At 41.1% G+C, this 12516-nt stretch overlaps 1 protein-coding gene across 1 annotated transcript in view; it reads left to right on the top strand.

Moving 5' to 3' along the window:
* Positions 1-12516, top strand: part of SEL1L3 (SEL1L family member 3) — a 112409-nt gene that overhangs the window by 18670 nt on the left and 81223 nt on the right. Inside the window, exons 3-4 of the mRNA XM_073609138.1 lie at positions 7812-7941; positions 9996-10117. Of these exons, the coding sequence (XP_073465239.1) occupies positions 7812-7941; positions 9996-10117 (252 nt within the window). The remainder of the gene's footprint in view (positions 1-7811; positions 7942-9995; positions 10118-12516) is intronic.

A 12516-nucleotide genomic window follows, 5' to 3' on the forward strand; every position in this document is an offset into this window, starting at 1 on the left:
TCACTAAATGATATATTGCCCAAACATGCCATGGGAATATGTGAAATTACACCCCAAAATACATTCTGCTGCTTCTCCTGAGTACGGGGATACCACATGTGTGGGACTTTTTGGGAGCCTAGCCGCGTACGGGACCCCGAAAACCAATCACCGCCTTCAGGCTTTCTAAGGGCGTGAATTTTTGATTTCACTCTTCACTGCCTATCACAGTTTTGGAGGCCATGGAATGCTCAGGTGGCACAAAACCCCCCCAAATGACCCCATTTTGGAAAGTAGACACCCAAAGCTATTTGATGAGAGGTATAGTGAGTATTTTGCAGACCTCACTTTTTGTCACAAAGTTTTGAAAATTGGGAAAAAAAAAAAAAAAAAAAGTTTTTTCTTGTCTTTCTTCATTTTCAAAAACAAATGAGAGCTGCAAAATACTCACCATGCCTCTCAGCAAATAGCTTGGGGTGTCTACTTTCCAAAATGGGGTCATTTGGGGGGGTTTTGTGCCACCTGGGCATTCCATGGCCTCCGAAACTGTGATAGGCAGTGAAGAGTGAAATCAAACATTTTCACCCTTAGAAATCCTGAAGGCGGTGCTTGGTTTTCGGGGCCCCGTACGCGGCTAGGCTCCCAAAAAGTCCCACACATGTGGTATCCCCATACTCAGGAGAAGCAGCTAAATGTATTTTGGGGTGCAATTCCACATATGCCCATGGCCTGTGTGAGCAATATATCATTTAGTGACAACTTTGTGCAAAAAAAAAAAGTGTCACTTTCCCGCAACTTGTGTCAAAATATAAAATATTCCATGGACTCAATATGCCTCTCAGCAAATAGCTTGGGGTGTCTACTTTCCAAAATGGGGTCATTTGGGGGGGTTTGTGCCACCTGGGCATTCCATGGCCTCCGAAACTGTGATAGGCAGTGAAGAGTGAAATCAAAAATTTACACCCTTAGAAATCCTGAAGGCGGTGCTTGGTTTTCGGGGCCCCGTACGCGGCTAAGCTCCCAAAAAGTCCCACACATGTGGTATCCCCATACTCAGGAGAAGCAGCTAAATGTATTTTGGGGTGCAATTCCACATAGGCCCATGGCCTGTGTGAGCAATATATCATTTAGTGACAACTTTTTGTAAATATTTTTTTTTTTTTTTCTGTCATTATTCAATCACTTGGGACAAAAAAAATAAATATTCAATGGGTTCAACATGCCTCTCAGCAATTTCCTTGGGGTGTCTACTTTCCAAAATGGTGTCATTTGGGGGGGTTTTGTACTGCCCTGCCATTGTAGCACCTCAAGAAATGACATAGGCAGTCATAAACTAAAAGCTGTGTAAATTACAGAAAATGTACCTTAGTTTGTAGACGCTATAACTTTTGCGCAAACCAATAAATATATGCTTATTGACATTTTTTTTACCAAAGACATGTGGCCAAATACATTTTGGCCTAAATGTATGACTAAAATTTAGTTTATTGGATTTTTTTTATAACAAAAAGTAGAAAATATCATTTTTTTTTCAAAATTTTCGGTCTTTTTCCGTTTATAGCGCAAAAAATAAAAACTGCAGAGGTGATCAAATACCATCAAAAGAAAGCTCTATTTGTGGGAAGAAAAGGACGCAAATTTCGTTTGGGTACAGCATTGCATGACCGCGCAATTAGCAGTTAAAGCGACGCAGTGCCAAATCGGAAAAAGACCTCTGGTCCTTAGGCAGCATAATGGTCCGGGGCTCAAGTGGTTAATGTATCTTAAATAGAAAACTATCTTTAGATAGATTTGTACTCCAAAAGCATTTTATTAAAATAAATTTGATAAAAATCAAAAAATCTGCTTTAAATTAAAAAAAAAAAAAAAAACATTGATTTTTATCCACCCTGGATCTGAGTGGGTCTATGAAGAAACCTTGGGCCACACATGGCATTCTTCCTATTACTGTTCCTCAATAGAACACTGGCTCACAGTGACCAGGATATTTTATACTCAGGATGACTGCAGGGTTTATAAGAAAACATCCCAAAACGATCATCTTCTTCTTCCTTTTTTTTTTTTTTTTTTTTTTTTTTATTCAGGTAGTTTTTATTGAAAGTTTTCATTTTCAGTACAGATAAAATAACACTAACCTGAATGTCAAAGGAAATTAAAAGATTGAAACAAATTGAACTGAAATCAGGACAAACACATTGTGCATTCCAAATTGTTACAATACGTACATCAGTAGGTCAGCAACTAAGCGAGTGTAGCCAGTAACAGTGAGGGTTTACATATAGTTAATAATGTACAGCACTGTATACCGAGTGTAATGGCACAAGGTCACACTAGTGGTTGAGGGGCAGTAAAACCCCATGCTTGAGCCTGGTTTTTAGCACCCCCCCCCCCCCCCCCCCCCAACCACAACTCCTTTAGCTGCAGAGGCAATGGGGGGAAGGGAAACATAGGCTGCGACATTGATGCTTTGCTTCCTATCCTTGGCAGGAATTATACCTCCTGTTGCTTACACCCAATAAGCACAACCCATTCAAGGGAATGGAATCACTCTGCAAGCACCCCATAACTGCATACAATGAATGTGGATGTGACATGCTAGTACAGGGTTAAATCGGGCAGTGAGGAGGCAATACAACACCCCCTCACTGTCTGTCAAATGCTCTGTGAAAAGCAATCCCAATGGAGATCGTGCTTCAGAGAGCAAAGTAAGTGTGAAAGAGCCAATACTGTTACTAGTGTGCTTATGTCAGCTCTCATCTGAACTGTCAAGCTTCAAATGGCTGCTGTCATAGCAGATCACATGTGCAGCACCATGGCACCTGCAGATCAAACAGAGGCTTATGCCGTGTACACACGGGCAGACTCTTCGGCATCAAAGGTCCGACGGAGTTACAACGGATTTTCGGCGGACTTTCTAACGAATGGACTTGCCTACAAAGTCCGACGGATTCGTACGTGATGACGTACACCAGACTAAAATAAGGAAGTTCACAGCCAGTAGCCAATACTGTAGCTGCCCTAGCGTCGGTTTTCGTCCGTCGGACTAGCATACAGACGAACGGATTTCTCGATAGGAACTGGGTCCGGCGGAAAGATTTGAACCACGTTCCAAATCTAAAGTCCATCTGATTTTCGACAGAAAAAGTCCGCTGAAGGTCCGATGAAGCCCACACACGGTCGGATTGTCCGCTGGATTGGTTCCAGTCAAAGTCCGCCCGTGTGTACACGGCATTAGATGGCAGCTTCCATTCCAATGGGTCCTGTCTTCGCATTAGATGGCCAAAGTATTCGAGTTTCAGCTTCAGGATCCGGCCTTCCGGTAAATATTCAGGGTTGGTTTCCTTCAGGATTGACTGGTTTGATCTTCTTGCTGTCCAAGGGATTTTCAGGAGGCTTCTCTAACACCATAGTTCAAAAGCATCAATTCTTCGGCATTCAGCCTTCCTTATGGTCCATCTTTCACAGCCATAGGTTACTACAGGGAATACCATAACTTTGACTATACGGCACTTTGTCGGTAAGGTGAGGCTTCTACTTTTTGTAATGTTGTCTAGGTTTGCCATTGATTTCCTCCCAAGAAGCAAGCGTCTCTTCTTCACTTTCTGCCATAACCTACAATATACATTGCTCATATTAGGCAAGGACAGAAGTAAGTGATTTTAACACTCCCAGCCTCTATCCAGATCTAAAAAATGAAATATTGGACTTTTATTTTATTGACATTTAGGTCTACAAAAATCCCACCATTTTGTAGAAGTGGATGTCTAGGTGCAAAGCAGGAAAGGAAGTGAAAGCAGATGGTTTGTCATGATGCCATCCCTACACTGTTCTGATGTGTAACATTCATTTCCTTGTTTGCTGTGACATTAATCATATAAGACATATGTTAAAGCTGACATACTGTAGGTAAAGAAACAACAGTAGGCAATGTCACAGAAAAGTCCTCATAGCTGAGATTCCAGAAGATCATCACACTGTTTTCTCTCTGTAATCTCAATAAGATTAGTTTGGAGATGATTTGAGTTGATTGGAGAACACTTTTCACCAGGGAGGAGAGATGTCATGGGTGACGCACATACATAAACGTTATCCTGCAGGTCATGATAACGATAAGATAAAATTTTATATTTTTATAAGACAAGATGGTAGCTAACATCAAAAATAGTTCAAATTAAGCCTTATGTACAACGTACATCCCATAACGGATATCTAGAGATGGGCCGACAAAGGAAATGTTCAGCCCTGAACCGCAAACTCCATTGAAGTCTATGGGAGCCGAACATGAGAAATCAAAAGTCTCCATTTTGAAGGCTTATATGCAAGTAGTTGGCCATAAAAAGGGTATGGGGGTCTGGGTACTGCCCTGGGGTACATGTATCAATGCAAAAAAAGTTTTAAAAAAATATTGTTTTTAAAGGAGCAGTGATTTTAATGATGTTTAATGTTTAATGAAGTGAAACAATGAAAACAAAAACTTCCTTTAAATATCGTGCCTGGGCGGGGTTGGCGGGTCCCCTTAGTCTGCCTGTAAAGTGGCACATCTGTAGCATGTATAGAACCAGCTGCAACAAGTGAAATTACATTTGAATTGACTCGGTTGCAATTGTCGACTCCCGGCTATCAAAAAAAAAAGAAAGATAAACCCGGTGTGGGGTCCCCCCAAAAATCCATACCAGACCCTTATCTGAGCATGCAGCCCGGCAGGCCAGGAAATGGGGGGGGGGGGGGGGGGGGGGGAGCGAGCGCCCCCCCTTCCCCTCCTGAACATGCCACATGCCCTCCCTCAACATGGGGGGATGGGTGCTTTGGAGCAGAGGCGCCCAGATCCCAGCCCCCAGCCCCCACATGTGAATAAGTATGGGGTACATTGTCCCCTACCCATTTACCAAAAAAGTGTCAAAAATAAATAAAAATAGTAGACAGGTTTTTGACAATTCCTTTTTTCCACCGCCTGCCGCCACCACCGGACACAAAAAAAAAAAATTGCTCTACTGTCAATAAAGGCTGACCACCCACTGCAGGCTCTGCCGTGCATGCTGGGTCATTTTTGACACTTTGTGGGAACCAGTGACACAAATATAGTGATCAGTGCTAAAAATATACACTGTCACTGTACTGATGACACTGGCTGGGAAGGGGTTAAACTGACATATAGGGCAATCAAAGGGTTAAATGTGTGCCTAACCAGTGTTTGTGTGTACACATTGGGGCATTGGGGTTGATTTACTAAAGACAAATTGACTGTCCAGTTTGCAAAGTGCAGTTGCTCCAGAGCTTAGTAAATGAGCAGAAGCTCTGCTGACTTCCATCATCCAATTATGTGTAGAAAAATGCTGTTTTTTTTTTAAAATTTCCTTGCATGTAATTGGGTATTCTTTGAAAAGTGAAGCCTTACCTCATTTACTAAGCTTGGAGCTATTGCACTTTGCAGAGTGCACAGTCTAGTTGCCTTTAGTAAATCAACCCCAGTGTGATGCTTTTAGTAAGGGAAGTGATGGATTTTCTCTCCCTGCTGGAGCAACTGCTCTTACAGAGTGCACAGTCTATTTGCCTTAAGTAAATAAACCCCATAGGCTTTTATCAGAGTTTAGGAGCAGCAGAGTTTAGGGGCAGTAAATGCAAAATGAAAAAAACACAGCTATCGTTTAGGCACATTTATACTAGTTTTTGGCGCAGTTTTTTTGGCCAAAACGTTCCTCTACTGAACGCGATTTTCCTGCATTCAGGAGAGGAACGTTTCAACCAAAAAAACGCAGAATGTGGCAAATACTAGTGTAAACACGCCTAAACGATAGCTGCGTTTAGTGCTTGGCCGTTCATGTATTTCAATGGCAAGTACTCTGGCCAATGAAAAAATAAATTCCACACGCTAAACGTGGCAAAAATGCGGTACCGGGGTTTTTTACCCCTTCCTGTTCCAACATGACTGCGTACCAGTGCACAAAGCACGGTCCATAAAGATATGGCTAAGCGAGTTTAGGGTGGAGGAACTTGACTGGACGGTGTCCTGACCTCAACCTAATAGAACACCTTTGGGATAAATTAGAGAGGAGACTGCGAGGCATACCTTCTCATCCAACATCAGTGCCTGACTTCACAAATGCTCCTCTGGAAGAATGGTCAAACTTTCCCAAAGACACACTCCTAAACCTTGTGGACAGCCTTCTCAGAAGAGTTGAAGCTGTTATAGCTGCGAAGGGTGGGCCACCTCAATATTGAACCCTGCGGACTAAGACAAAGGATCTATCTGGACCCGTGTAGGATCTATAGGCAGCAGGATGAATACAGATTTGCATTTGTTTATGTCAGGCTACCTCCAATCCATCACATTTAGGTCAAGATACAGAAAATGACACAGTTCTTTAACCACTTCGCGCAAAACAACGTACCCGTACGTCATTACTTTGACGCTAAATACCGGGGGTTATGGCAGCAGCTAGCTGTCATAACCTTGGTATTTTCGGGAACGCCGTGCGTTTCTCTTTAAGATAAAAGTGGTCTCTGCGAGATCACTTTTATTGGCAGCGGGAGAGGTGCCCACCCCCCCTCCGGTCCTCTCCGCCGCTTACCGTACCCGCCGGTAGCTATTAAAGGAGAATTGTTTTCTTTTTCTTTTTCAATTATGAATTTTTTTTTTAATAGGAATAAAAGTGACCCCCATTTTTTTTTTTTTTAAACAGTGTCAAAATAAAAAATTAAAAGTAAAATAAATAAGCAAAAACAATTTTTTTTTTTTTTTTTTTTTTTTAAAGCGTCCCGTCCCAATGAGCTCGCACGCAGAAGCGAACACATACGCGAGTAACGCCTGCATATGAAAACGGTGTTCAAACCACACGTGAGGTATCACCGCAATCGTTAGAGCGAGAGCAATAATTTTAGCATTAGACCTCCTCTGTAACTCAAAACTGGTAACCTGTAGACATTTTCAAACATCGCTTATGGAGATTTTTAAGGGTAAAAGTTTGTCGCCATTCCACGAGTGGGCACAATTTTGAAGTGTGACATATGAATGAGTGACTTGTATAGCGCTACCTATGCAAACTGAATTGCCTCAGGGCGCTTTTTGCTGCTGGTGTCCATCTGCGGTATAGCGTGATCCTTTACCCCATGGGGTCCCGACGCGCTTACAAACACACACACATACAACATACACATATTTGGCCATTTTTTTTCCGACAGGATCTAATTAACCTACAAGCATGTCCTTGGAGTGTGGGAGGAAACCCACGCAGGCACAGGGAGAACATGCAAACTCCAGGCAGATGGTGTCGTGGTTGGGATTTGAACCAGCGACCCTATTGCTGCTAGGTGAAAGTGCTACCCACTACACCACTGTACTGGCCTTATGTTGGGTATCAATGTACTCGGTGTAATATTATCTTTCACAATCTGAAAAAAAAATTGGGCTAACTTTACTGTTGTCTTCTTTTTTCATTCAGAAAAGTGTATTTTTTCCAAAAAAGCGATTGTAAGACCGCTGCGCGTGACAGAAAGTATTGCAACGACCGCCATTTTATTCTCTAGGGTGTTAGAAAAAATATATATATAATATGTGGGGGGTCTAAGCATTTTCTAGCAAAAAAAAAAAAAATTATTTTAACTTATAAACAACAAGTGTAAAAAAGAGGCTCGGTCCTTAAGTGGTTAAATAATTTTTTCAGGTCTGTATGGACTCGGAGGTAAGTGGATGTAGACGGACATGCATATGTTGGACCTGCTTGGAAAGAAACTTGTACTGTTTTTTGTACTTTCCATAGAGTTGTCATTTAATGTTTACCTGCAGAAATGATATGTTGTGTTCACTGCAATAATACCAACTCTTCTCTTTATAGATGTGTCAACCCTGCTTTCTTCCCCACTTGCTTCGAGCCATGAATACAGCAGCCTTATCAAGAAATTTCAGCCATTTAATAACATAGATCTGGAGAAGAGAAGACGTCAGCTTGTTAAACATTACCCAATGTGAGATACCATCTCTCTGAATACTCTCTTTTTTTTTTTTTTCTAAAGGTTCTGTGCCTGTTTTACAGTAATTATGATGGCAATGTAGATAGGAAATGATCTGATTCTCCTTATTCTTCCACATAAGGCACACATTGGGGTGGTTTTACTTACGGCAAATAGACTGTGCACTTTGGAAGTGCAGGCGCATTTGCTCCAGAGATTAGTAAATGAGAAGCCATGCTGACTTCCATCATCCAATCATGTGCAAGCAGAAATGCTGTTTTCTTTATTTTCCTTGCATGTGATTGGGTATTCTTTGTAAAATGAAGCTTCACCTCATTTACTAAGCCTAGGAGTAACTGCAAGTGCAAAGTGCAGTCTGTTTGTTTTTAGTAAATTAACCCCAATGATTGCATATGAAAAAATAAAACTACAGGGCTAATCTGTATTAATTTGTATGGAATTATTGCATGACTACTTTTATCCCCCCCAGGTGCCTGGACAGTCATTTATTGCTAAAAGCTTCAAGGGTCACCCCTCTTCTGTACAGTAACTATATCTGCTTATATAGGTGCACATTAGAGTTCATTCTGCCCATATACAGGCAGATCACTATCTGAAAATGGCAGGTTTTAGGATATCTATCAGATTTTTTTCCTGAGCTCAAAATGTTCAAAGGCAGCACACTTGCACTGTAAGGAGTGTAGAATTTTTTTATGGTTCAAAGTGGAAGAAAAGCCTAACTATATATCTGTTATTTAAAACGTGCCCCTCCGCCTACCTATCCTGCCTACCCTATATAAAAAAAGAGATCTGAATTCTTACCATTCTTAGTCTGGTCACGTGATCCTGCAGCTCCAGCTTCCCTGTGTCAGTGAGCAGCTGCTGCAGGGAGAGGAGGGAGCAGCAACAATGGCTGGACTATGGGAGCCTATGCGTGATGTCACGACTCCCGAATTTCACAGAGGTTGTCGAGCGCTCAGAGCTTCAGAATCACATGACCAGACCTGAGTGGATTAAAACTAGGTATGTACATACAGTGGAACCTTGGCTTATGAGTAACGCGGTTAATGAGCGCTTTGAAAAACAAGCAACTTTTTTTTTTTAAATTTAGACTCGGTTTGCGAGTGTTGTCTCGCAAAACGAGCAGAATTCAAGCAAATGGGCGGTGCAGTACCGCATTTGGCCAGAGGTGCGGGGGGCGCCGGGGACACTCGGAACAGTTCGGAGCCGTTCGGAAATACTCAGAATGACTCGGAAATACTTCATTCCCGAGTGTTTCTGAGCCTTTCCGAGGCTTTCCGAGTTCAGCCGAGCTGTCCCCGAGTATTTCCGAGGCTCACCGGCGCCCCCCCACCTCTGGCCACATGTGGTATTGCATGTAATAAAAGTCAATGCGGAACAAATTATCTTAGTTTCCATTTACTTCTATGGGGAAACTCGCTTTGATATGTGAGTGCTTTGGATTACAAGCATTCTCCTGGAATGGATTATGCTCGTAATCCAAGGTTCCACTGTAGTACTTTTTTATGACATAACCTGGCAGCAAAACCCTGCATAAAAAGTTCTTTGCATGTTGTATGTATGCAATGTTTACATAATACAGCGCAAATAGTCTTTTGTTGCAAGAACGCAAGCGCTTTTTCTGCCAAGACGCAGGTGACTGCAAATGTTTACATGCATCGTAAAATATAGTCCTTACAGATTTTTCTTTTTTATGGATCATACCAAGTACAAGTTTACTGGTCTTTACGCAGCTATGTGCAAAAGCCAGTAGAAAACAGCTGCGTTCAGAGCTAAACAGATACACTGAACTGTTAAAAAATATGCTTTTTTTTTGTGCCTGTGTGCATGAGCTTACCAGGGGGCATGGGAGACCTCTGCAGAGAGACCACTGTTTCCAGACCAATGGATTTTCTCTCCAGTGTGCTGGCAGTTGACAGGCTTTTCTACTCAGGCTGTGGTTGCTTTCTAAAATAAACAGTTTGACTTTTAGCACCCTTTTTTTTTATCCATATAGTATTTATTTTTTTTTATCCATATAGTATTTGTTCATTTTATTTGTTTTTCAGGTTTACATTTTCCATCTGGATGTATTTGTTGGACTATTGTAAAAGTAAAGAATGTGGGATTATCCACCATGTAGATAGTAATAGGATGTATACAACACCACTAATTTTCCTGACGCCTACCGGTAAGTAACCTACATTTTCCATTAATATATAAAATGAATGCTGGAAATTGGGTTAGATTAGGTTGTCATTTCTAAATCTTTTAAATAGTTCTTTAGAATAAAAATTGGTATACCTTTTGTCTGCGTACATAATGAGCAGCTATCCCTGTCAGATCACAGAGTGCCTGTGGCTAGATTGAGGCACACGGGGAAGTGGAAATATTGCTTAGAGCAGCCAGTCGGATTATAGCTGTCCTTTTTTTATTGAAGATTAAAAATGAAATCATCTAATGGGTTGCTGCATTGGTCATGTCATCATTTGCTTGTTCTTGTGCTTATCGGGTCACTATGGATTAATATGTTTGATACTCAGTGATGGCTCCATTTTTGGGAAGTGAAATTCAGTAGCAAATTAAAAATATCATCGATATACCCCAGCTATAGAATAGTAATATGAAAACTTTGCTCTAGATCACTTTTTAAAGGAAGCTAGCCTTCTAGGTGTCAGAACTAGTGATGAACTAAGGCTGACCATACATGGTGGAATTTCAAAAGAATTTTCTTTTGAAAATCAGAAATTTCGTGCGTTTTTGTGATCCGATGGTGCCACCATTGATTTCAAAATTCGACCAACCAAGTCTTCAATTTCACCTCCTGTTGATACAGAGAATAATTTTTGTGGCTGGGAAATTTCATTTCTTGTGCATTTCTTTTTCGATTACATTTCTCGCATGATTCTCCTATCATTAATTAGAAAATCGTTAGTTTTTCAAAAAATTTCCAACATGCCCAATTACTCAGATTCGATGGCCGCACGAAAATCGACTGTTGCTGCAGCCCACTAATGGTGCGAAATTCGAACAAAAATTCTTAGATAAGATTTTTGATAGAAAATTATTTTGAAATTCGACCCATGTATGGCCTCCCTAGGTTTGAACCAGCGGGAAACTTCCATGTGACAACAGGGTGACGGCCAAATCATGGTCAGTGACATTGTCCAAATATGGCCATGTGGTTACAGTGCATCCGAAAAGTATTCACAGCGCTTCACTTTTTCCACATTTTGTTCTGCAGCTTTATTCCAAAATGGATTAAATTCATTGTGTGGGACCTTATATAGACAGGTGTGTGCCTTTCCAAATCCTTTCCAATCAACTGAATTGACCACAGGTGGACTGCAATCAAGTTGTGGAACCCTCTCAGGTTGGGTTCACACTGGAACACGCAGTGGCTCATAGCAGGGATCAGGTGCGCCCCATTCACCGTTTCAGGTCCGATTTTCAGCCTGAATTTTGGGCTGAATTTGGACCTGAAATGGAACAAAAGACACACAGGACTCCTGTGCAAATTTTCACTGGAGCCGCATCGGATATATGTGAACCGTCTCCATAGAGAGCTGGTCACAATCTCCTGCTATGCGAATTGGATGCGGTGAAATTGTAATAGTGTGAACCCAGCCTCAAGGATGTACATGTGATTTTTTTTCATTTTTTATTTTTAATACACTTGCAAAGATAACAAACTTCTTTCACATTGACATTATGGGGTATTGTTTGTAGAATTTTGGGGAAAATAATGAATTTAATCCATTTTGGAATAAAGCTGTAACGTAATAAAAGGTGGAAAAAGTGAAGGGCTGCAGCTGATTGGGACATATCATGTGCCAGCTTCCCATTGGCTTGGTCTGAGCCTTACCTCATCATTCATTGGTTGTCATTGGTTAATACACGTTGTATTTTCAATTTTGTCTTTTTATTCAATTTAAGCCAAGAGTCTCCCAACAGGAGTGAAATTACAGACTGTTAGGTACCATTGAAACTTGAGTGAAACGTTTGGGTTGATTTACTAAAACTGGAGCATGCAAAATCAGGTGCAGCTGTGCATGACAGCCAATCGGCTTCTAATGTCAGCTTGTTCAATTAAGCTTTGACAAAAAACTGGAAGCTGATTGGTTTCTATGCAGGGCTGACCAGATTTTGAATTCTCTAGTTTTAGTAAATCAACCCCACTGGGTTTATATAAACCGGAAAAAGAGACAAGCAATCTCAACACATCAAGTATGGATGCCATAAAAAATTCCAGCTATAAAAATAGTGTAAAGTTCAAGATAGAATCAGCGTAACATATGTTATTGCTGCATGTATAAGAAGGGAGAGAAAAGATTAGAAAAATAAGATAAGGTAAGTAGTAGTAGAGTAGTAAGTAGAGGGGTTACCAGTTAGGAAAGAGAATGCTCCCGTGGTCTTGCTTGTCCACTGATAAATATTGAATCCAAGGGTCCCACGTTTTGTTGAACTTGCTTTGGTTATGTTGAAGCAGGAATGTGAGTTTTTTGTTACTCGGAATCCAATTAAATTTCACTTGTTTTACATACTCAAATTGCACCATCATCTGGTTCCAACATCTCCCAATTGCAATTC

This window comes from Aquarana catesbeiana, linkage group LG01, assembly GCF_042186555.1.
Source record: "Aquarana catesbeiana isolate 2022-GZ linkage group LG01, ASM4218655v1, whole genome shotgun sequence".
In the NCBI taxonomy this organism is placed as follows: domain Eukaryota; kingdom Metazoa; phylum Chordata; class Amphibia; order Anura; family Ranidae; genus Aquarana; species Aquarana catesbeiana.